Source organism: Asparagus officinalis, chromosome 3 (genome assembly GCF_001876935.1).
Source record: "Asparagus officinalis chromosome 3, Aspof.V1, whole genome shotgun sequence".
NCBI lineage: Eukaryota > Viridiplantae > Streptophyta > Magnoliopsida > Asparagales > Asparagaceae > Asparagus > Asparagus officinalis.
In genome coordinates, this window is record NC_033796.1 from 31,319,385 (window position 1) to 31,346,092 (window position 26,708).

At 37.5% G+C, this 26,708-nt stretch overlaps 1 protein-coding gene across 1 annotated transcript; it reads left to right on the plus strand.

The window, feature by feature from the left end:
• Nucleotides 4,572-24,820, plus strand: LOC109833654 (1-phosphatidylinositol-3-phosphate 5-kinase FAB1B-like). The gene is made up of 11 exons (XM_020401398.1): nt 4,572-5,957; nt 9,985-10,719; nt 11,018-11,171; nt 11,246-11,590; nt 12,923-13,765; nt 13,852-14,183; nt 14,276-14,399; nt 14,512-14,685; nt 14,776-16,293; nt 23,165-23,419; nt 24,303-24,820. The coding sequence occupies exons 1-11, from the start codon at nt 5,323-5,325 to the stop codon at nt 24,627-24,629; spliced, it is 5,442 nt and encodes a 1,813-aa protein (XP_020256987.1). The 5' UTR covers nt 4,572-5,322; the 3' UTR covers nt 24,630-24,820.

Genomic DNA, 26,708 nt, shown 5'->3' on the forward strand with positions numbered 1-26,708 from the left:
ATAATCTAATACTATTATAAAAGTGTGTTACCATGTTAAAATATTTCTTTCTAAAATACCCTTTGAGTCATGCTAAAACACATTCATGCATACATAAAAACACATATATGAGTACATACAACACATATATGCATAAACCATACCCCTTCAAATCTTTCTCATAACCACCAATTAAATTAAATGTAATAAATACACCTCCAATTTGCATTCACTACCATTAGAAAATTAATTCAATTAAACTCCTTCTCTATTATTATATGATAATAACTTAATATAATAATATCTATTAACGTATACTAAAGAAATGATAATAAAAAAATAAATATTTATAATTAGATTAATACAAATATTAAACATTTAATGTTAATAAACTAATAAATACTTAGCAATATGTTAATAATTATTTATAATATATCAAGTATATCATGAGTAAGCATAAAAGTCCTAAGGCAACTAGGAGTTTGGATTCTTTTATAGGCATTTACTCCGTAATCAATAGATATGGGTGTGCGTTATAATTCTTTCAGTTTATAACAACTTATTGTCCGTAATCAATAGATATGGGTGTGCGTTATAATTCTTTCAGTTTATAACAACTTATTGTTAAAAATAATAAATACATACATGTTTTTGTGTGCGTTATAATTCTTTCAGTTTATAACAACTTATTGTTAAAAATAATAAATACATACATGTTTTTCCGGTAACATGCAAATAGAACAAACATGCATAATATAACACACGTATTGATATTTTAGTTTATTACAATTTATTTGTCAAAAGGCGACAAGATGTTCGAGATTCTTATACGTGATTAAGATTTCTGATCAATGTGCCATGAAGCTCAATTGATTCACCCAAGAGGTAAAATTTATCCTTTTTTCTTGAGTGAAAGTTTATTAGAATAAAAAAAATCTCATTTATTGGTTTAGTATGATTATTGGAATCCAATAAATAAGTTTGATTTTATCGATAAAATGGGTGCAGCAGCCAAAAAAGTGAGGTCAGAAGGGAGGCACTAGCTTTGGAGGTATCCGAGTAGGTCAAAATCTTTAATTCTTCATTCTCTATTTTTATGTATTTTTCCTCTTATTTCTTGCCACATATCAATGTATGTATATTTTTATATACACACCTATGTCAATATATAGTACGTAGAAGTTAGAAAGAGACTATTAATGATTCCGAGTTCTCTAAGTGAGGAAATGTGAATTCTCTCCAATTAGATGATAATTAGAGTAGAGGTTCGACTCCTCTCCAATTAGGGGGATCCAGATCTTCTTCAATTATCTCAAAATTTATCCTATATTTGGATTTCAATGGATGAAATTACGGCACATAGGATTTCTACTATTGTTTTGAAAACCACTTTTCTATATTAAAATCCCTTATTGTGAAAACCAATATGACAATAGTGTAAAAAAAAGATTAATTAAAACAAAAGTTCCAATTTATACAACTTGTACCTAAGATCTTGCCTTAAAATACAAAAATGTTAATTTCTACAAATGATGCCTATAAACGGCCATTGAAATTAGAACGAAAGTTAATGACTCGAATAATTGGATCCTCTCTAATTACCACCAAATTAGAGAGGAACTGAATCCGAAGTGAGGGCAGCGTCCATTTTATGGTGAGTTTTTACTTTTGTTTTAATAAAAATTGTTGCAAATTATTTATTAAATTAGTTATTATTTTTTTGTTTTTTTTGAGATGGTTTCATATGATCGAGTAATCGAGATTTTTCTAAACTTTTCTAACTTCCCCTGAATTAACTATTGCTCAAATTTCTTGAAATGAGTTTTGATATAGGTTATGGTGTGGTTTTTAAAGTTTATAGAGGGCGAAGGGGGAAGCTTATAAATATTACTAGGGCTTATATGCAATTTATAAATTTGTGGGGATGCAACTACAACTCAACTCAAGAATCTAAATCCGCCCCTGGTTTCACATATTTTGCACATATAGACCCTCAGTTGTATTTAGTTTCACTTAAATACCTTGAAATTTCTATAAATTGTATTTTTAGTACTGATTTCAGAGCTATCGGTGCTAAGGAGTATTAGTGATCGAGTGGTGCATAGTTATAAGAAGTTACATGCTGAAAGAACTGAAGTCTAAATAGGACATTGGCGTTCTTGGGCTACGTATTTTTGTTGATTTGTCGGTGATTGTGTAGAGGCTTAACACTACTTGATTCATTGGTGGTGTGAAGTAATTTGGGGCTCTCGTCAAGTACACTCAGTCATGCAAACATGATAATTCTCCCTCGAAAACTCTCATGTAATGCTAATTTTAAAACACTTTAACTCTTACAATTTGTTAAATTTACTATTAAACCTATCAAAATATTTAAATTAGATTAAGCATTTTTATATTTGTGGTTCATTTGTAGTTATCTTTATGAGTGAAAATTGTAATATATATTTATACATGACAAAGATAAGAACTATAATTATCCATTGTGTTAGATAAGTTCTTATATAATTAAAAAATTTAGAACAAGAAACAAATACAAGTTCACGTGCACTACACTAGTGTGTGTGTGTATATATATATATATATATATAGGGAAAAGTGAATCTAAGGTGACACCCTAGGCTCCCACCTAAGGACGCAGCCTAGAATCACATCATTTCCTAAAAAAATTTGTGATCCGCTCCGTTGAACTTGATCTACACGTTCTTAAACCCAAGCACACCAATTTTGGGGTGAACCCGTTGTATTTTGACCATTCGTTGAGCCGTGCAAAAAGTTCTATTCATTCGAAACCGTTAAAATTACAGCGAGTGGATAAAGGGTCAAAACACAACGGGTTCATTTTGTCGTATTTTTTTTCCTTTAAAAAGGAAAAAGGCCATAAAGGGATTTTCTTTCTTAATAATTGAAGTGTGCAATTTGGTCTTTGTTTTAATTCAAGTAAGTTGCACGTGCCACGTCAAATGTAACATTGATAAGAGTTTCTACAATGGATGTTGAAAGTACTGCAAAATGCTAAAACTTTCTTGGGTGTAATTTACCCATAATTTTTAGCAAATCCTCGCATGTGAAAGATTTTGGCAACAAATCCCTCAATTATTTTTTATTTAGTAGAAAGTTATTTATTGGTGGATGTCGTAGAGCCTCAAATAAAATAAGAGAAATATGAGCTCACACCCAATAGAATAAAGTTTCAAGGAAAATAATATGGACACACCCCCAACCACATCCCAAACCACACATCTTTCTCATATGCTACAGTATACCGGGTCCCACACGAGATTTTAAAATTTTAAAATCTCATGTGAGATCCGGTGTACTGTAGCATATGAAAGAGGTGTGGTTTAGGATGTGGTTGGGGGTGTGGCCCTAGTGCCACCCGAGTTTTAATCAAGTTCTGCAATTCATGCCAAGTTTATGTCACATCATTACATATATAAAACCTTATTTATGACAAATCCCTCTTATTTCATGCAAAACGTGGGCTCCACCCTAATGATATATCCACAACGTGTATAATAATCCTCACACGTCATTTTCTTCCTTGTCCGGTGCTGTTTAATCTCCCACTCCTGAAAATAATATATATAATATAAAAAATATAAAACAGAAACATATAAGAATTATAAGGAGCAAAAACTGTGAGAGGGAGAGAAAAAACAGGAAGCAAGAAGAGAAGCACGAGAGGAGAGAGAAATTTAGAGGCGAAGCGGAAAAGCTCAGAACTTTACCTCGTTTTTCGTCGGAATTCGATCGACAACCCGTCTCATTTCCCTCCCGCGATCAGAATGTTGGTGATTAGAGGTTATGCTCGGATCTTTCCCTCGATATTTCTCTACTTTTTTAGACCAGCTTTGGTCCGGTGGTGGAATTAGCCGCAATGTTCGAAGCTCAATTCATTGAAGGGGTTTCTTGATTGTTTGTCTGATTTTGGGGACGCGTTGGTTGGTTTCGTTTGGATTTGTTGCTGGTATTTTGGAGAGGCACTAATGTGAATGCATGATTTGCTACGCGTTTGTTGAAAATATGCAATTTTGGAGGAGTTGGTTGTTATTTGAGTAAATTGAGAAATTTCCTGGTATTTAGAGTTGAAGATCATATTCTCTTATTTTTGATAGTATTGAGGGCCTTGTTGATATTGAACCTTGTTGTGGCTGTATTTTGAAGCCACTGATTGGAATTCTTTTTCGCTTACCAAATGGAGATTAATAATGGGTTAGATTTTAAAATTTTAAAATCTCATGTGAGATCCGGTGTACTGTAGCATATGAAAGAGGTGTGGTTTAGGATGTGGTTGGGGGTGTGGCCCTAGTGCCACCCGAGTTTTAATCAAGTTCTGCAATTCATGCCAAGTTTATGTCACATCATTACATATATAAAACCTTATTTATGACAAATCCCTCTTATTTCATGCAAAACGTGGGCTCCACCCTAATGATATATCCACAACGTGTATAATAATCCTCACACGTCATTTTCTTCCTTGTCCGGTGCTGTTTAATCTCCCACTCCTGAAAATAATATATATAATATAAAAAATATAAAACAGAAACATATAAGAATTATAAGGAGCAAAAACTGTGAGAGGGAGAGAAAAAACAGGAAGCAAGAAGAGAAGCACGAGAGGAGAGAGAAATTTAGAGGCGAAGCGGAAAAGCTCAGAACTTTACCTCGTTTTTCGTCGGAATTCGATCGACAACCCGTCTCATTTCCCTCCCGCGATCAGAATGTTGGTGATTAGAGGTTATGCTCGGATCTTTCCCTCGATATTTCTCTACTTTTTTAGACCAGCTTTGGTCCGGTGGTGGAATTAGCCGCAATGTTCGAAGCTCAATTCATTGAAGGGGTTTCTTGATTGTTTGTCTGATTTTGGGGACGCGTTGGTTGGTTTCGTTTGGATTTGTTGCTGGTATTTTGGAGAGGCACTAATGTGAATGCATGATTTGCTACGCGTTTGTTGAAAATATGCAATTTTGGAGGAGTTGGTTGTTATTTGAGTAAATTGAGAAATTTCCTGGTATTTAGAGTTGAAGATCATATTCTCTTATTTTTGATAGTATTGAGGGCCTTGTTGATATTGAACCTTGTTGTGGCTGTATTTTGAAGCCACTGATTGGAATTCTTTTTCGCTTACCAAATGGAGATTAATAATGGGTTAGTAACTGTTACCCATAATCGTGCTAACAGTTAAAAGGCTAGTCATGATTGGGAGAGATACTTGCAGAATTAAAGGCTGGGATTTTGGTGCTACATCAATTTATATTGGATCACTAGGAAAGAATTTGAAAAATTTCCTTTTGCAATTTCATTGAGGGAGGTGAAGAAAGGGGGATTTGATTCAGCATGAGTTGGCAAGCTTCACCATCATTGATGGATACACCTGACACTGCATTCTCCGAGTTTGTGGGGAGAGTGAAGTCTTGGATCCCACGGCGAAGTGAGCCACCAAACGTCTCGAGGGATTTTTGGATGCCAGATCACAGTTGTAGAGTTTGTTATGAGTGTGATTCTCAGTTCACAATCTTCAACCGGAGACACCATTGTCGCCTTTGTGGGCGAGTTTTCTGTGGGAAATGCACTGCAAATTCTGTACCCATTTCACCTTATGATCCTAATAATGCTCGAGAAGACGTGGAAAGGATTCGTGTTTGCAATTTCTGCTTCAAACAATGGGAACAAGATATGCTGAGTCCTCGAAATGGTATTAGGCCTCACAGTGATGGCTTCAACCCTTCACTTTCAGCAATGAGTTTGGTATCATCTCCGGACACGGATAGTAGCAGCAGTGTGATGCCTAGCTCCTTCTCATACTCGACTGTTTCTTATCAGCATGGTCCATATGTTCATAATCTTAGTCGTGTCCAGTCGGCTAAATTGGGTTTGAATCTTGATAATCATGACATCCGGGTATCACAGAGGAATTCTATTCATGATATTGATGTTTCGTCCCCAAACCGGTTCAACTTTCACATGAACAGGTACGTTTATCTTCATTTTCTTGTCTTTCATGATTTAAGTATCTCACCATCTCATTGCATGAGATTCATATCATGCCATACTAGATGTGTTAGGATTATATCTTTGATTCTTTGTATAACTTCATGAGAATTAGATACGATTAGAAATCTATCATGATTAGGAGTTTGAATCTTATTCTAATTAGGAAGTTAGGCTAGAGATAGGGTTTTAATTTTCCTATATATATATTCTTCTATTGTTAGAGAAAAAACCAAGCAAAGGAGAAGTAGGAGAGCCAATATTCTTGTAATTTAGGGTTAGCAGAGGGTGTAGCCTGATTCAAGAATATTATTCGAGAGGCGAGTGTTTCATAGTCTTTGTCCGTGTAAAAGATTACATCATTTGGGAGAGGGTTTCGCAGTCTTTATCCGTTCAAAAGATTGTAAAGAGAGAGCTTTGGAGATAATATGAGAGTTGATTATGTATGTGAGGTTGAGAGATTGAGAGACGAGAGTTGAGTGATTCCTCTTGTATTTCTCCGTGATACATAGTGGATTTTTCGTATTATTGCCCGTGGACATAGTTCGAAGTTGGTCGACTGAACTATATAAATCTCGGTGTTCTTTCTTCTTGATTGTGGTTGTTTTATATCTTATTGATTGTGGGTTAGCTTCCAAGTTGCGCAAATCGTAGTAGACGGTGAGACTAAAATTCCTAAACAAGTGGTATCAGAGCTATGTTGATGGATTCGGGAGCGAGTTCGCAAGATAGAAGATAACGTCGTGCAAGATTGAAGGCGGCGTTACAAGAATCAAGGTGAAGAAAAAGGAAAAAAAAAGATTAATTTGTCTTATGATCGAGGGTTTGGAGGCAAAATTTGACGATCCAGGAATTGATTTGTAGAATTTGGAGTGCTCTAAACGCGATGGAAGTGTCTGATTTTTCAGATTATGCTCAGATTAGTCAGAAAGTGCTGGAAAATTTTGATGGCGATGACGAGACAGATCTGATAGCGGCAAACGAGTATGAGACAGATGAGACTGGTATAAAGAATCAGACGTAATTCTAGCAGTAGAGTTATTAGCATATAATCATTCAGATTCATCACGAGAGCAGTAGTTGGTTGGTATGTAGACTCGAGGAGGACAGTGTCAGATTAGGTGGAGCTTGCAAGCAGGCACGATTGAATGACACACATGTTGATGGAGGTGGTGGCATTGGACTTGAAGACGATGAGCGCTCATATTCGGTCCAAGCCAAGTGATGGAGGAGATAGAGAGATGCACCGATATGATTCGATACGAGCGATGTAGGTGGAGCACGAGTACAGCAAGTAGGGGAAGGCTACTATCAAGTTCAGTTCGGGAGGAGAAGTATAGTTGATTTGCTTAGCGAAGATCTCTTGGTGTACACAAGAGAGATGGAGACGCCACGACGAAGCAGATGACAGCAAGGGTCACGGGACGTCCCAGTTAGAGTGCAGGTGCTTCGATTTGAAGTGCGAAAGAAATAGAAGACTCTAGCAGGAGAGATAAAGTTTTAAGACGGCGATGATATATCTTCAAGGGAGTTTGAGAATCAAATCCAATGTGAAGGTTGTTAGGATTGTGTCTTTGATTTTTGTATAACTTCATGAGAATTAGATAAGGTTAGTGATCTATCATGATTAGAAGATTGAGTTTCATCATGACTAGGAGTTTGAATTCTATTCTAATTAGAAAGTTAAGCTAGAGATAGAGTTTTGATTTTTCGATATATATTCTTCTATTGTTGGAGGAAAAAACAAGCAGAGGAGAAGTGAGAGAGCCAATATTCTTGTAATCTATGATTAGCAGATGGCGTAGCCTGATTCAAGAATATTGTGCGAGAGGTAAGAGTTTCGTAGTCTTTATCCGTGCAAAAGATTACATCATTGGGAGAGAGTTTCACAGTCTTTGTTCGTTCAAAAGATTGTAAGGAGAGAGCTTTGGAGATAATATGAGAATTGATTATGTATGTGCGGTTGAGAGATTAAGAGACGAAAGTTGAGTAGTTCCTCTTGTATTTCTCCCTGATACATTGTGGATTTCTCGTATTGTTGCCTGTGGACGTAGGTCAAAGTTGATCGACTGAATCACGTAAATTTCGATATTTTTTCTTCTTGATTATGGTTGTTTTATATCTTATTGATTGTGGGTTAGCTTTCAAGTTGCGCAAATCGTAGTAGGTGGGGAGACTAAAATTCCCCAACATGATGCATCATCCCTCTAGTCCCTTATCATAAGTTAACTATTCTTCTTGTTTCCTTCCATATTTTGTGCTATATAAGCATCAATTTACATCTTTTTGTAATACATGTTGCTTATGCTTACCTTTCTAGATTTTACAAGAAAGGAGAAAAAAACACTTGAATGATAAAAGAAGATGATGACGACAACAGAAAGCATGTTTTGGCATGAATGTAGATAATGGAGATGAGACAGATTACATTCCTCAAAGCACAACAATTATGATAAGTGTGTGTGTGTTATATATATATATGAGATTAATGGGTATCATTATCATAGGAGGGGATTTTCCTCCTTAACGCCTATGTGACACAATCCCCACCATCCTCATAAAATAGGCACAAATCTCCATCAACTTACACTCTCTCTCCTACTTTATGAGGATGATGGGGGATTGTGCCACATAAGCGTCAAAGAGGAAATCCCCTCCTATGATAATGATACCCATTAATCTAATCTAATATACACACACACACACACTTATCATAATTGTTGTGCTTTGAGGAATGTAATCTGTCTCATCTCCATTATCTACATTCATGCCAAAACATGCTTTCTGTTGTCGTCATCATCTTCTTTTATCATTCAAGTGTTTTTTTCTCCTTTCTTGTAAAATCTAGAAAGGTAAGCATAAGCAACATGTATTACAAAAAGATGTAAATTGATGCTTATATAGCACAAAATATGGAAGGAAACAAGAAGAATAGTTAACTTATGATAAGGGACTAGAGGGATGATTATAGCAAATTCCAAGATTCTAAATCTTATGAGAGAAACGATTAGAAAAAGATTGGAAAAATTGACAGGGAGAGAAAAGTTCAAGGAGCTCAAATGCTCAATTTTGTTAAATATTTCATGAAACTGTCCATTTTTCTTCATTTGCTACCCTCTTATAAATTTGCAAAAGACCAAGCACTAGGACGCTTATTTGTCGACACAGATACAATTCTCAAATTGGGATATCGAGAAGGGTGTATGTCACTGTAATTTGTCAAAATCTGGATACTAATAGTTGGCAATTTGTTGCAACTCTCTCATATCCAACTAAAAAGCATCCAAGTTGAGTGTTAAAACTTAACTTGTAGAGTGGATAACTGAGTGCTCAGTATATGTCTTCGAGCCAAATCCCAATTAGTTAACCTTTTAAGTTAAAATGATCTCTGTCATCATATGCGTGAGCTCCCCATTTGCACCCACAAATTGGTATCACATTCTCAGGTTATGATGTGGGCGAGGTCAAGTATAGACTGGTTGATGTATTGGTGCATGTTAATTAGCAGCTATGACTTACTAAGTGCTAATGATATGTTAAAATAGGCTAAACTGTGCAAACATAAGAATGAACCTAGGGTATTTTATGATTGCCCCAGATTGTCTGCCCTTTCTCACTTGTCCTTGCCCCAGGTAGTGTTGATGGAATATGTTGGTTTTAATGAGTATGCAGAATGCTAATGGGCAATCATGACAGTATTGATGCAATTTGTCATTAATTGCAGATGCCCCAACATGTATTTTCTGCCTATTTTCTGCTAGTGGATGCTACCCTTCTCCTTTTTGTAGGTTTGCTACTGGTAAAAGAATAACGTATTGTTCAAAACACTACAAAGTTGTGAACTGATATAGAAAGATCAGTCAGAATAATTTATTTTTTTATAGTAAGAAATGTTGATTTATATTTATTAATATCTTTAACCATCTTGTTCTAGTTTCACATGATCTTTGAATTTTTCTTCTTCTCTAGGAACATACTACATGTTCATGTGTTCGTTTGTTTTTTCAGGAGCGATGATGAGGATGAGGAGTATGGTATGTCGCGTTCTGATTCAGAAACACATCATATTTTGCATTCTGATATTTACTATGGCCCAGTTGAATTTGACGAAACAGTCCAGGATTACCATTCACCTGATTTTCATTCTGTTCAAGAAAATAATGAAACTAAGGAGATTGACTCACCTTTGCACAATAATACAGAATCACGTGTATCTATAGACGCTGATAAGATGACAGATGAAGCTGCACCAGATAATAGCTGTAATGATCATACTTCTTCAATATACAGCTTGGAAGCTGAAGATACGGAACCCATGGATTTTGATAATAATGAGATACTTTGGTTTCCTCCTGACCCTGAAGATGAAGAAGATGAGAGGGAATCTGATGTAGTTGCTGAAGACGATGATGAGGATCCTACAGGAGAATGGGGATATAATCGTACATCGACCAGCTCTTGCAGTGGTGAATATCGGAGCAGAGATCGAACAAGCGAAGAACATAAAAAGGCAATGAAAAATGTTGTTGATGGGCATTTTAGAGCTCTAATAGCCCAGCTTCTACAGGTTGAAAATGTCCCAATGGGTGATGAAGGTGACAAGGGAAGTTGGTTGGAGATAATAACAGGCTTGTCATGGGAAGCAGCAACTCTTCTAAAGCCAGACACCAGCACGGGAGGAGGAATGGATCCTGGTGGGTATGTGAAGATTAAATGCATTGCTTGTGGACATCGCAGTCAAAGGTACAGTTGATTGTATGTACATGCTTTAGTTCTTTGGATGGATCTGAGTCATTAGTTTTTCAAGTTAGATTTCTTATACTGACTTACTGCCTTCCAAAGAATGAACAATTTTTAAGGAAATCGAGAATAAAAAATTAGAGAAATTGGATTTCTTACTGCAATGAACTGGCGCTGCTGTATGCGTTTAATGATGTTTAGCTGGCATCTTGTTGATTAGCACATCAACGATGAATTGTTAATAAGTAGTTCTTTCTAACCACTGGTGTGAATTTACTGACTGTGTTTTGGCTCTGTCCAGCATGGTAGTAAAAGGAATTGTTTGTAAGAAGAATGTAGCACATCGTCGCATGACCTCAAAAGTACAAAAGCCTCGTTTCCTAATACTTGGAGGAGCTCTTGAGTACCAGCGAGTAACTAATTCACTATCAAGTTTTGACACTTTGCTGCAGCAGGTTGGTGGCTATAAGGTATCTTTTTGAGTTAACCTCTTTATAGTTGCTAATATTATTTGCATGCTACTATTTAGGAAATGGATCACTTGAAGATGGCAGTTGCAAAGATTGATGCTCACCATCCCCATGTACTCCTTGTAGAAAAATCAGTCTCTCGTTTTGCCCAAGATTATCTACTTGCAAAAAACATATCGCTTGTTTTAAATATGAAAAGACCTCTACTAGAGCGTATTGCACGTTGCACTGGTGCTCAGATTGTCCCCTCTATTGATCACCTGTCATCTCAAAAGCTTGGGCAGTGTGATCTGTTTCATGTGGAAAAGTTTCTAGAAGAGCATGGCAGTGCTGGGCAGGGTGGGAGGAAAATGGTGAAGACACTAATGTTTTTTGAAGGGTGTCCAAAGCCCTTAGGTTGCACAGTAAGTTATTAGCACCTTGGGTACCATTTATGCTTGTTACTAAAGAGCTTTTGATTTCCTTTCTTTCAGTCAATAGGATGGATAAACATATTAGGAGTTAACTTAAATGCATACACGTGTATAGAGGAAATGGGAGGATATTGACCATGGGAGAGAACTTTCTTTTATAGTGGATCTGAAACTCCAATCTTTGCAATTTATGTCATGATCTCTTCTTTCATAAAAATTTCCATGCCCTAATACATAGTTGAACAAAATCATGTGCTGTAGACTTTGGCCGGCCATGGATCTAGTGATCAAAAAATTAATGGTATTCAGTGACAGAATTATAGGAAAATTTTTCTTTTGAAAGGCTTTCCTAAAATAATCAGTTATGCTCCACCATAGGCCATCTTATGGACGTGTCACCATCATTTTGACCTGCTCACTTAAATTAGCCTATTGATCAGGAGAACAAGTTGCTGTAATTCTTATTGCTTGAATCACTTGGGTGTAAGACATGCATTCCAGCTGTAGGAAAAAAATATATCATTTTGTAACAGTAAAATGTTTGCAGACGACATGACATCTCAATTCATAGGCTGATAAGGTATGTAAGTCCAGATGCATGGTGCAGATCATCCATGCAATAGGCTATGGTAGAGTTTCACAAAGCTTGTTTTAGTACTCCTTCTGACACATGCTCTCTTTCCTGCTCCCCTTACCCCCAAAACACAAACATACAAAAATACGCATTTGCACATACATACAAGCAACTTTTCAATTCAATGCTAATTGTGAGCTAGAGATGAACCAATGGTTTCTATGACCATTGCTTATGACTGATGTGTTAGCGTGTACATTGTTTTTAATTACTTATAGAGCAGGATATATATCAAGGATAAAGTTTTTTGAGATGATTGCTCATTTAGCAAAATGAGCTGCCAACAAATAACAAGAGATGAGGCCATGTCTGTGCATGTGTGATATATAAATAGATAGGCATGTAGATAGATGTTCTCATTCCCATGATGTGCCCTGTCCAAGTTTTTGAATTTGTTGTATCACTGTGTGTGTATCAGGTTGTATATGTGTTTGGTATCATGTCAGTGCTTCATAATTCTTAATCTTTATATTCTAGTCAGACTTTGGTTTTCAGCAATTTACAACTGTTTAGACATGTCTATGTATGGCATGAATATGCTATTTCTGACTATTAGTATTAGAGGTTCCTAAAATTTACTGCAGCGCATATGCATCATACTGTCCTTTTTCTGTATGACAATTAGCTGTGTTTCATATGACATCAAATGCAGTAGTAATCTATGGTAACTTCTTTTGTTCTACTTATAGATTTTGCTCAAGGGTGCCAGTGGAGATGAGCTGAAGAAACTGAAACATGTTATCCAATATGGAATTTTTGCAGCCTATCACCTAGCACTGGAGACTTCCTTTCTTGCAGATGAAGGTGCCTCTCTGCCAGAACTTCCCTTAAAATCTCCAATTACAGTTGCATCGCCAGATAAACCGGCATCCATTTGTGACAAATCAATTTCTACAATACCTGGTGTTGCGCCCTCTTGTGTCAGTAAGCCACAACTTACTATTGATGTGCAAGCACACAAAGAATTTGTCCCGGCTTTAACATCAAGTTCTGGAAACAAAGGAGCACCTGGTTCTACTTTTGTCTCTCCTGTTGGCATGAAAAAGTCTCCTGGGGAGAAAAGGGATCAGATCTCTACTTTAGCTGGCTTATTTTCAAATTCTCGACAAACCTCTCCTCGTGATACTGCTAGAGAAAAAAATAAAGTATGTTTTGGAGAAATTCGTGAGGTTGAAACACTTAGAAACAATGACCAAGCAGTAAAACATGATGCTAATGTTCCTTCTCGCTACAGCACTGGTTCGCAAAGTTTAGACAGAATGCCTAATGATAGTCAAATTCAAAACGAGGAGACAACAGGACAACTTGTCTCTAGTTTGGCAAATGTGTTGCAAGAAAATGAACAAAGGACTGACTGTACATTGCCAAAAGAAGAAATCCCCCCTGACCATCAGAGCATTTTGGTTTCTCTTTCCACACGCTCTGTGTGGAAAGGGGCTATTTGTGAGCGTTCACATCTTTTTCGCATAAAATATTACGGTAGTTTTGATAAGCCACTGGGAAGATTTTTACGAGATAACTTATTTGACCAGGTCAGTCTTTTGCTTCATTTTTTTAACTTGTAATTATAAATCAAATTCCCTCTCCATATTTTGACTGTGAAGGCTTTTCCCAGCAGACTTTTAAGTGTTGTTCTTGTGAATCTCCACCTGAAGCTCATGTTCATTGTTATACTCATTACCAAGGTAGCCTGACAATATCAGTTAGGAGGCATGCACATTTATGTTTGCCTGGAGAGAGGGACGGGAAGATCTGGATGTGGCACAGATGTCTACGATGCCCTAGGGTTCATGGATTTCCTCCTGCCACTCGCAGAATTGTGATGTCTGATGCTGCTTGGGGTTTATCTTTTGGTAAATTTCTGGAGCTTAGCTTTTCAAATCATGCTGCTGCAAGTAGGGTAGCGAGCTGTGGCCATTCTCTTCATAGAGACTGCCTTCGGTTTTATGGGTATTTATTACTTCACCTTTCTTTCTATTTCTTCTTGTCATGACCATTATAATTCTCTTGCCTTATGGCACTCCTGTTCTTCACATGAGAAGCTTTGGAGAAAGGGTTGCTTGCTTCCGATATGCATCAATTAATGTTAACAATGTTTACCTACCACCTCACAAGCTTGATTTCAATTGTGAGCATCAGGAATGGATACAAAGAGAAGCAGAAGAGGTCTGATTTATTTTGTTTGAAAAGTTTCTTCAATATCTTTTACAACTTCTGAAATAGGTATAATGATTCAGTTTTTTCTGTGGCATCTGATCATTATTCCTGGATATAACAGGTGGCTAACAGGACTCAACTTTTATTCAACGAAGTAGTAAATGCTTTGCAACAAATTGCAGAGGGTAGGCCCACCAGTTCTGCCTCTACTAATGGTAGTATGAAAATTCCAGAATTAAGAAATCATATTCTTGAACTTGAAAAAATGCTGCAAAAGGAGAAGGTGGAATTTGAGGTGAGGTTTCACTCACTGCCTTTGTATCCTCTGGATTGGTTCAAATTTTGGCATTCATGTGACGAATGATCTTTCTCTTTTGTGTTTCAGGATTCTTTACATAAATTACAGGACAAGGAGGCTAGGAAAGGACAGCCAAACATTGACATACTTGATGTTAATAAATTAAGGAGACAATTACTTTTCCTGTCATATCTGTGGGATCAACGCTTGATATTTGCTGCCGGATCTACTAGTATTGCCCATGAAATGCTTAGTGGTTTTTTGACAAGAGACAGGGAGAAGGCCAGCACTAATGAGAAACTAGCAGAGTTGAACCCAGCCCCCAAGTCCCAGCTAAGCTTTACTAGCTCTGATACACTTTCTCAAGATTCAAGAAATGGTGAGCCTTTTAAAGGGAACATTCTTTCGGTTAGCCATCAAGAAGGACTCTATGATGAGCAAAAAGTAGACCCCGATCTGGACTCTTTCCAGGGAAAACAAAATAACATCCTTCTTTCTACTTGCACAAGTGCAAGTGAACAATTGGATACTCTGGATTTAGGTCTTTCTACCTGTAGAACCCTCTCTGATGGACAGGTTCCAACATTAGCAAATTTATCAGAAACATTTGATGCAAAGTGGATTGGTGAAGAAACTGCCCCTGTGCTTGCAGATGCAAGCATGTCAGATTCGGCTTCAGTTGAAGCAACAGCTATGATGTCGGTTTCAGAGGATTCAGAAGAACGAAGTGGCGCCGAAATGACGCAGTCCTTTACATCTGCTTTGCTTGGCAGGTTGGGTGACAGTGCAGAGGATTTCCCAATCTGGATAGGAATGCCCTTTCCCCACATTTATCGTTCTGTGAACAAGAATTTGGCAATTGCTCCAAGATTTGGTGCTCTTTGTGACTATAGTCCTGTATATATCTCCTTGTTCCGTGAGTTGGAGCATCCGGGTGGGGCAAGGTTGCTTCTTCCAGTTGGAGTAGATGAAACTGTCATCCCAATTTATGATGATGAACCCACTAGTATTATTTGTCACGCACTTGTCTCTCCTGTTTACCGTATCCAAATGTCAGACGAGCGGGAAAGAATGAGAGATAATGCTGATGCATCACTTTTTCAGTCCTCCACGGAGTTTGGGAATTCTTTCCTACATCAGTCAACTGATGAAATGAACTATGAACCGTTTAAAAGTTTTGGATCAAGTGAAGATGGCGTTTTGTCGTTGGTCGGGGGCAGAAGTTCTGTGGTTTCGGATCCTCTTACATCCGCAAAAGCGGTGCATGTCAGAGTTTCTTTTTGTGATGAAGGGCCAATTGGGAAGGTCAGATATACTGTGACTTGTTATTATGCCAAACGTTTTGATGCATTGAGGAGAATTTGCTGTCCATCCGAACTCGATTATATAAGGTCACTCAGTCGTTGTAAGAAATGGGGAGCACAGGGTGGCAAGAGCAATGTTTTCTTTGCAAAAACTTTGGATGATAGGTTTATAATAAAACAAGTTACGAAAACAGAGCTTGAATCATTTATAAAATTTGCACCTGAGTATTTTAGATATCTTTCAGACTCAATTGTCACACGAAGCCCTACATGCTTGGCAAAGATTCTGGGTATCTATCAGGTAGGGTATTTTTCATTGCTTATGGTTTTCCCTTTGATACATACTAATTGTCTTCTCTATCACCCAGGTTGTGGGCAAGTATTTCAATTCTTGAGTGTAACATGTGGACTTTTTTTTTCCTTCCGTATTTTTTTCTTTTAGTTTATGCTAGTTCTGGTTCATCAACTTAATTATCCCTTCTTTTTTGAGGAACAAAGTTACTTGAACATTGCATACTAATGGGAACAATATAATTTTATGTTATTGCTGTAAGCATTACCTTCTGGTCCATGTTTTGTTAGGGTACACGTCAAGAAGAACGTCTCGAATGAAGACGCAATACACACCCAAAGGATTTTGGAATCACAGAATAAAGACACAAATTCAATCACAGTACTCATAGATATAACGTGGTTCACTCTTCAGAATAAAGACACAAATTCAATCACAGTACTCATAGATATAACGTGGTTCACTCTTACGGAGCTACTCCACGATGCAACGACGATACCTAGTTCTTTTATATTCCAAAAGAATTAGATCAAAGAGAACAGCCTCTCTTGATCAAGATACACTCCAAGTATTCTCACAAACCCTCTCCTTGATATTAAGAAAAAATTCTATTTTTCCTTTCTTTCACTCTTCTATAAGAGGAGTTGTTTCTAGAATGAGTTTTTCATGAAGAGTTATGATCCTTTTTATAATGTTTGGAAAATAATATGCACTAATAAAATATTATTAGTGGTAGGACCCGTCGGACCGCCATTATATTAATTTCAAACTCCTCGGCTTTCGGTGCCGAAATCTTTGATTTTGGTTTGTGGGGCTTGCCCACTTTTTCAAAATCAAATATTTCGGACACCGATATTTCATTATCAAAAAAGGCTACTGGCTGACAATCTCCCACTTGAAGATTTGATTGAGTATCAATCATATCTTTACATCATTCTTGGTAGCATTATCCGGATGTCTTATATCTTTGGCATCTTGCACGACCCTCAACGTTCTTAACGGAGGCCATATGAGACTGTACACAGTCTCACATTCTCGAGTAAAACTGGCTTGGTCAGCATGTCGGCTGAATTTTACATCGTATCAATCTTCACAAGCTTGAACTCGTTCATGCTTTGCCATCTCCATATGGCATGGTGTTTCATGTCAACATGCTTGATCCGAGCATGGAATGCGTCATTCTCTGACAAGTGAATGGCACTCTGACTGTCGTAGTGGATGAATTATTTCTTAAAACTTACCCTAGGCTTGAGAAGATAAGCTTTTAACCATAACAACTCATTTGCTGCCTCTGCTACAGATACGTACTCGGCTTCGGTTATCGATATAACCACAATATCCTGTAACTTAGATCTCCAACTTATCCCTCCACCACCTAAGATGAATATGTAGCCGCTTGCTCCTTCTTGAGTCTATGTCCCCGATATAGTCTGTATCACAAAAGTACTCTAACTGCAAATCCGCCCCGCTATACTCAAGACAACGGTCGGACGAGCATCTCAAGTAGCGTAAAAGCCACTTGACCGCACCCTATAGTGGTGCTTCCCCAGATTGCTTATGAAACGGCTCACAATTCCTATTCCTTGTGCAATATCTGGCCTCGTGCACACCATCGCATACATCAAATTCCCGACGACGGATGCGTATGGTATGTTGGCCATGAACTCATGCTCTTCATCATTCTTTGGTGCTTGGGTCTTTGATAGCTTGAAATGGTTTGCAAATGACGAGCCCACCGGTTTAGCTTTTTTCATGCTAAACTTTTCAAGAATATTTTCAATGTAGGCCTTCTGAGACAACCTCAGCCTTCGTGTTGATCTGTCTCTGATGATCCTCATCCCAAGAATCTGGTTTGCTGGATCTAGATCCTTCATCTCGAAGCATTCGGAGAGACGCCTCTTGAGTTCTTCAATACGGGCTAAGTCGGGTCCAACAATCAACATATCATCAACATAAATCAAGAGTATCACATAGGATTCGTCATATCTCTTGATGAAGAAGCAGTGATCTGTGTTGCGTTTAAGAAAACTGTTTTCCTTCATAAAGTTCCTGAACTTCATATATCACTGTCGCGGAGCTTGCTTCAGGCCATACAAACTCTTGCGCAGGCGACACATGAGGTCCTCCCTATCTCGTTCCTCGAAGCTCACTGGTTGATGCATATAGATCTTTTCCTTCAAATCTCCATGAAGGAATGTCGTCTTCACATCCATCTGCTCTAGATGCAGATCTTGAACTGTCACAATGCTTAGCACAGTCCGGATCGTGGTCAACTTGATGACGGGAGCGAAAATGTTAGAATAGTTAATCCTTATTTTCTGCTCATAGCCCTTCACTACAAGCCTCGCCTTGTAGTGTCTCTATCCATCGGTTTCATCATTGACCCGATAAATCCACTGATTGTAAAGAACCTTTTTTCCTTTTGGAAGCTTTACGAGCTCCCAAGTTTTATTTTTTATCAAGGATTTCATTTCTTCCTCCATGACAGACTCCAACTCACCCCGAGCTTTACCGGTTTGCTGTATCTTCTCATAGCTCTCTGACTCACTACTGTCAGTTAGGAAAAGATAATTTATGGTGGAAAGGTACCTTTCTGGCACCCTTAAATTTCTTGGAGCTTTGCGAATTACGATCGATAACTCTGCTAGGTCCTGCTGCTGTGCATCCGACACGTTCTCTTAGTCTCTATCGTCTATGCTAATTGGTATCTCACCGTCGTCCTCACTGTCAGTAACATCTAGGAAAAAAAGAGGAGATAGCTGACTCTCACTCACCTCTTTGGTCTTGTACACCGCATTCTTATGAAACACGACATCACGGCTGCGTACCACCTTGCGCGCATTGTGATCCTAAAAAAGATACCCATACTGATCTCTTCCATAGTCGATAAAAGAGAGCTTCTTTGACTTTAGATCAAGCTTTGACCGGTCTATAGGATTGATCATGACATAGGCGTCACAACCAAATACTCGTAAGTGCTCTAGCTTCAGCTTCTTTTCGGTCCAAACCTCTTCAGGTATCCCATAACTGAGAGTCACAGATGGCCCGCGGTTGATCAAGTATGCAACGGTATTGATAGCTTCGGCCTAAAAACTCTTGGGTAATCTGGAGTGGATCCTCATACTTCTGACGTGCTCTAAGATAGTGCGATTCATATGCTCCGCCACTCCGTTGTGCTGAGGTGTGCCTAGGACGATCTTCAGTCTCTTAATCCTATGGGACGAACAAAAGTTCTCGAACTCCTGACTATAATAGTCGCCTTCATTATCAGACTTTAGGCACTTCAGCTTATTGTCTGTTTCGTTCTCCACACAGGCAAACTATTTCTTGAAGATGATAAAAATATTTAATTTGTGCTTCAAGAAGAACACCAATAATTTTCTAGTAGAATCATCAATAAAAGTGACAAAGTAAAGAGAGTTGCCAACAGATGGGACTTGTGCAGGTCCCCACACGTCGGTGTGCACCAACTCTAATTTCTACAGTTTTGGAGTCGGTCCGATCTTGTTGAAGCTCACCTTCTTCTGTTTGTCTAGGATACAGTCCTCACAGAAAGTCAGATCGATCTTGCTCAGATCCGAAAGTCTCTCCCGCGATCATAATCTGCATCCCCTTCTCGCTCATGTGGCCAAGTCGTCGATGTCAAGTCATACAGTCGACAGATGATGATGATGATGCTTGTCCTGCGGCAAGCAAGCGATCGGTTTTCTCATTGACGATGTAGAGAGACCCCTCGCGTTTGCCTTGTGCCACCACCAAGACACCCTTGGACATATTCCAGCTTCTCTGTACGAAGGATACTCTATAACCAGAGTCAGTCAATTGCCCGACTGATATAAGATTTCGCTTGAGATCCGGTACATGCCGAACGTCGTTCAGCGTCAAGATAGTTCCTCCCTCTATCTTGAGGGTACAATTTCCCTTCCTGAAAATCTTACAAGGTTAATCGTCACCAAGATAGATTGTTCCCAAGTCCTTCTTCATGAACGATGAAAGCAGTTTTTGTTGTGAGGTTGCATGGAAAGATGTACCAGAGTCGATGACCCACGCATCGCTCTTGTCTTCAAGAGATAGAAGAAGCGCATCTGAATCCGTCTCATGCATGAGATTGGCTGCACCATTAGCCTGATCATCCCCTGTTGATGCTGGAATAGAAGCTCTGCAGTCCCGTACAAAGTGACCATTTCTTTTCACATCTGAAGCACTTCCCTTCACCGTAACTATTCAGGTTCAGCCCTTTAGACTTTCCTCTAGATTCTGATCGGCCTCATCGTCCCCTACTCTTCTTTTACGCACGCCCTCGTGCCTCGACATGCAAAGCACTCACATTGCTAGAGGCCTCAACTCCTGAGACTTTACGGCAAGATTCTTTATTCAGAATTGCCCCAATCACTGTGTCAAGCTTCATCTTGTCATTGTCATTAGCGTTGCTCATTACCATCATCATATTCTCTCACGAATCTGATAGACAAGAAAGTAGCAGAAGAGTTTAGATCTCATCGTTGAACTTGAGATCCGCTGCACCGTATTTGTGAATAGTACCGTATCTGTGAATAGTATCGTATTTATGAACAATATCGTACTCGTGAATAGTGACCAGTGCCTTTAAAGAGTAAATGATAATCTAACTTATATTCTGATGTGGATGATTCATTTTTAGTGGCAGCCACAGAACATATAATAAGCAGATATATGTATTCTAAGTCAGGCTCTGATACAAGTTGTTAGGATATACGTCAACAAGAACGCCTCGAACGGAGACACAATACACACCCAAAAGATTTTGGAATCACAGAATAAAGACACAAATTCAATCACAGTACTCACAAATATAACGTGGTTCACTCTTACGGAGCTACTCCACGGTGCAACGACGACGCCAGTTCTTTTATATTCCAAAAGAATTAGATCAAAGAGAACACTCTCTCTTGATCAAGATACACTCCAAGTATTCTCACAAACCCCCTCCTTGATATTAAGAAAAACTTTCTATTTTTTCTTTCTCTCACTCTTTTATAAGAGGAGTTGTTTCTGAGATGAGTTTTTCCTGAAGAGTTATGGTCCTATTTATAGTCTTTGGAAAATATTATGCACTAATAAAATATTATTAGTGATGGGACCCGTCATCCTATTAATTTCAAACTCCTCAGCTTTCGTTGCCGAAATCTTTGATTTTGGTTTGTGGGGCCTGTCCACTTTTTCAAAATCAAACATTTCGGCCACCAATATTTCATTGTCAAAAAGGGCTGCTGGTTGACATGTTTTACCTGTTGATGACATGTCATGAGGTCATACATGTGCATTTGGAGGGAGTAGATGAAGTAGTAGTAATGGTTTTAGGAGTTGTGATTGCTACGAGTCATCATGATGGTTTCTTGATCAGTTGGGCTGCATAAATTTGTACTTATGGTGCTTAGCTGACTTTTTAACAGAGATGAAACCATTGTGGCGGATGTGCACCAACTGTAGTAAGAAAACCTTACCTGAAGAAGATAAGGAATCTTTCAAGTTGCCTCAACTGAAAGATAATCTGATAATGGATTTGGATTAGGTCTGCCTGGTCAGAACCATAAATTCTAGAAATATAAGAGAAAATGAGATGCACACGGAGTTAAATTGTTGTTGATGACTATAGAACCAAATGTGGGACATTGTCATTAGAAAATTTTGCTCTTGAAGAACACACTTAATAGTTTATTGAAGCAGTCAAGAGAGATAATATTGCACTAGTGCTTTGGTTAAGACTTGAAAATTCTACAAAACGTACTAGTTGAAAGGAAATATAATATTTCAAAACTATGTAAAGATTAAAAACAGATTTATTCAAGGGGTTGCTTTGCAATAACGTCGCCAAGTTGGCTTGACTGCACCAGTTATACTAGTACGTAACCATCACTGCACTAATTCATCATATATTTGACAGCTTGTTTTTTCCCCCTCCCTTTTCTAACTATTGTGGAGACTGGTGGATCCACCAGAAAGTTAAATGAAATAAGAAAAAGCAAAGCTCTGTTAGAAAATTTATAAATTATTATTACTTTATTTTCTAGATCTGATGGTAGAAGCAAACTTTCTTTGTTAAGGATGCATATATAAGTTAATGTCCCAGGGGGATGATATTGGGTTGATTTGAAATTTGAGCAAGTATTTGGTTGCTAGCTGTGGAAGGTATTGCCATCCTTAATGAAACTGGTATTGCTTGAATGGTTACTTGCATATTGTACAATAAGTAGTTTGATGTTATAGTAGTACAATTTGTTTTTCTGCACCCTAGCGTCCTTAAGTTTTGGGTGTTGTTACAAACAACTCTTACTAGGAAGAACAGGGCACCTAGAGACCCAGGTCCAAAATCCACCATACTTATCATCCATGTCTACGTATACTCTTTTCCACATGAAGAGGGCGGTATAGAATAATTGTTGGCCCTGAAATCTCAAGCTTTTGTATAAGGTGATTTCCCAATTAGGTGATTATTTATATTTGGACTAAATTCAATCCATAAAAACTTGCACCGAGAGCCACGGTGATTCGTAAGCTGCATGAATCATTGTATGCCTGTCTTTTTTTAGGTGTGGTTTTTGTGCTTTTTAAGTGTCAGAATGTGGTCAAGTAGTTAGATGACTATTGAATCTACAATATAATTGGAGGCAGCTGCAACTAGATTGGCTTTCTTTAACTTGCTTGCTATTTTAGGCATTTGTTTAAGGTTGATAAGTCGCTGGTGACAAGTAATGTAGCAAAGTTTTATCTGTCTGTAAATTTCTGGCAAAATTGTTTGCTTGCTTCATTCTGAGGAAGTTATTATGATGTTATTCAGTGATTATATGCATACTTCGTTATTTTAAGCATAACTTCTTCCTTGGCTGATGATGTATTGCAGGTTACTTCCAAGCATCTGAAGGGTGGCAAAGATTTAAAGATGGATGTGCTGGTTATGGAGAATCTTTTGTTTACGCGGAACATAACTAGGCTGTATGACCTAAAAGGATCTTTAAGATCGCGGTATAATACAGATTGTAACAACAAGGTCCTTCTTGATCAGAACTTGCTCGAGGCTACTTCTCCAATTTTTGTGAGAAACAAGGCAAAGCGGCTTTTGGAGAGAGCTGTATGGAATGACACTGCTTTTCTCGCGGTGAGAAGAAAAAAAATGCGTTATTTGTAGAAAGGCGTATGCATAAGTTTTTATTGTTAGAAATCTTAGGACATGTAGATGAATACAAAGGAAGCAGATTAACCTGTTTCAAATAATGAAATTGGTAGGCAGGCATATCTAAACTAGCTATACCTCAGGAGTACTAAAGATATCTTCAAGTGTCACATGCATGTGTGCTGTTTTTGTTTCCTATGAACAAACCTAAAGTTGTTTCCCACCCACCAAGCATGCATGATGAGGAACCAATATATATATAATCCTCAACACACTCTAACTTCTTGTTTATACGTTATATATTTTGTAAAATGTTTTTTTCTTTTTCCATAGGACTCCCTTGAACAAGGGATCTCTTACTAGCATTGGCATTTGTTAGTCTTCAAAATCTATTTGCTCTTGTGAAATCTCCTTTGTCCTTGTTTTGATTTTCTAATGTAGAATTGCTTTTCTGATGTTTATGTGCATTTGTTACACTTGTTTCCAGTAAACTAAATTTCTCCTTGCAAACTTCATATATAATGTTTGTGCAATCATCTGCACTCTAGATTTATTTAGGCCCAAGTTGAGTTTTCTTATCAACTACTAAAACTACAAATTAACCTGCAACAGCATCCTTCCCTGTTATTTTCTAGATTTTCTCTAGTAACGGAGGAGTTCCTGAAGTGGGTTCTTTTATTCTCTCTTACTTGATATCCCTTCTTTAGAAAAAGTCGACTGTTTTGCCCTTTTCATAAGTCAAAAAAACTCTTTCCTTGCAAATTTGGTTCACATCTTTTGCATTGATCAAATGCTTTCTTGTTAAAAGAATGCTGTCTTTCCATATATCTGCTCACTAATCTCTTCACTTTTACATTGCCATCTCCAGTCTGTTGCTGTAATGGATTATTCTTTACTGGTGGGAGTTGATGAAGTGAAGCATGAACTTGTTTTGGGAATTATTGATTTCATGAGGCAGTATACGTGGGACAAGCATCTGGAGAATTGGGTTAAAGCGTCAGGTATTTTGGGTGGACCAAAGAATGTTGCTCCTACTGTGATTTCACCCAAACAATACAAGAAGCGTTTCAGGAAGGCCATGACTGGATATTTTCTTGTAGTTCCAGATCAGTGGTCAGCTCTTTCCACTGTTCCAACTAGTTTGCAGCCAGATTCCAGTGAAGATAACCAGCAGGAGGCCTCTCTTGAATCATAGGGTCAAACTGTATATTTGAAGGTGTAAGTAGTGAAAGGCCCATTTTTTTCATAGGGCTCCTCATGTTGCTTTTTCTTTATTTCTGTTTATTCATTCTTTTACTGCTGGGCATGGCTGTCTCATTCTATTCCCTTCCAAGTTTTGTGTATTACTGTTGAAGATCAAGTAGAAGGTCAGTTATATTGTTGTGATGCATAGTATTTTTATTTGTTTTCTTAGAATATTTTGTATAGTGTCATTCATACCGACCTCATATTGTACACCATTCCACATCTGTGTACGATTAATTGAGGACAATTGATTCTAGTTGTAGCTTGAGCACATTATGTTATCAGATTTTTCTTATTATACTTTTCTTCCTTTTCCATTATGCAATTTTTTTATTAATGTGAATATGCAACATCTTTTGTTTATCCCTTCATAATTTTTTTATTCTTTGATGAAGACATGAAGATCAATGTGTTGCTGCATAGTTTATTTCAACGCTGGCTCTTTTTCTTTTTTGAAATATTTTTCGTTGAAGTTTCACGCATCAGGAAATCTCATCTGTGTACATTTTCTTACTTTTATAGTGCTAAAGGTGAGGAATGAAAATAGGCAAAAAGACTTAAAACATAGATTTGCAGGTACATATATCTGAGTGACATCGGAAGTGATGCAAAGTCTGGCTGGACCTTGTTCATGGGAAAGTCTCATCTTTCTATTATTACAAATTTGTATCTTTTAGAGTCTTACCTTCCCTCCCAATGTGATTTCCATATAAAAGGACATGGTTCCGGTTGCATGTATCTTTTAGAGTCTTACCTTCCCTCCCAATGTGATTTCCATATAAAAGGACATGGTTCCGGTTGCACGAATATATTTAAGCTTATCTGGTGTAGAACTGAGATGTACCCATTTTATCTCTGAATTCTATAATTGCTTACTTTTTTATATGCAATATGTGATAGGTTAGGCTTATATTTTCTATAATTGTATGTGATAGGTTAGGCTTATATCTTCTATAATTGTACGGCTTACCCTTTTCATGATTTTCCCTTCTGGCATTTCATCCTCTGCAACATTTACTAGAAATGGAGCTAACATGTATTCTGTATGCGGTTTTGTTTTGTTTTCTGAAGAGAAATGGTGTTTATAGTTGCATTTATCAATGTTTCACTTTCTTGTTTTAGTATAGATTACATTATATAGATAGTACTAAGGTACTGAGAAGGGTTCTGGTTGGGTTGCATTGTTATCTGTAGTAAAATTTTGTAAAGGTCATGTACAGCTGAGCTATGTTAGTACTTCAGCAAAGATGATAGCCAAAATATAATTTCCCTAGGTGTTGCTACATGGATTTTTTTGAGTGTCACTCTATCGATATTGTTGAAGAATATTGCATGAGGGAATTTTTAAAAAAAGACCGATTTTGCTAAATAATTAGCAAAATAGACCATTTTGCTAATTATTTAGCAAAATAGACAGGCCAAAAAGAGGTCGATTTTAAAAAACAGAATGTTAAAAACATACGGGACTAGTAGTCTCGTATGTTTTCTGTGAGCACAAATCCCCGATTAGTGCACTGAAAACATACGGGACTATACTAGTCCCGTATGTTTTCAGCAGCCTATTTTTTAAAATCGACCTCTTTTTGACTTGTTGGCCAAAAAGAGATCTATTTTGCTAAATAATTAGCAAAATGGTCTATTTTGCTAATTATTTAGCAAAATCGGTCTTTTTAAAAAAAATCCCAATATGTGATAGGTTAGGCTTATATCTTCTATAATTGTATGACTTACCTTTTTCATGATTTTCCCTTCTGGTTTTTCATCCTCTGCAACATTTACTAGAAATGGAGCTGACATGTATTCTGTATGCGGTTTTGTTTTGTTTTCTGAAGAGAAATGGTGTTTATAGTTGCATTTATCAATGTTTCACTTTCTTGTATTAGTATAGATTACATTATATAGATAGGACTAAGGTACTGAGAAGGGTTCTGGTTGGGTTGCATTGTTCTGTAGTAAAATTTTGTAATGGCCATGTACAGCTGAGCTATGTTAGTACTTCAGCAAAGATGATAGCCAAAATATAATTTTC

What these genes read in the sequence shown, in the direction of transcription:
- LOC109833654 (XM_020401398.1), top strand. Translation starts at nt 5,323, where the DNA reads ATGAGTTGGCAAGCTTCACCATCATTGATGGATACACCTGACACTGCA. An exon ending in AGATTCTGGGTATCTATCAG is followed by an intron (nt 16,294 to 23,164) that starts GTAGGGTATTTT and finishes GATGTATTGCAG; the next exon opens with GTTACTTCCAAGCATCTGAA. An exon ending in ATGACACTGCTTTTCTCGCG is followed by an intron (nt 23,420 to 24,302) that starts GTGAGAAGAAAA and finishes TGCCATCTCCAG; the next exon opens with TCTGTTGCTGTAATGGATTA.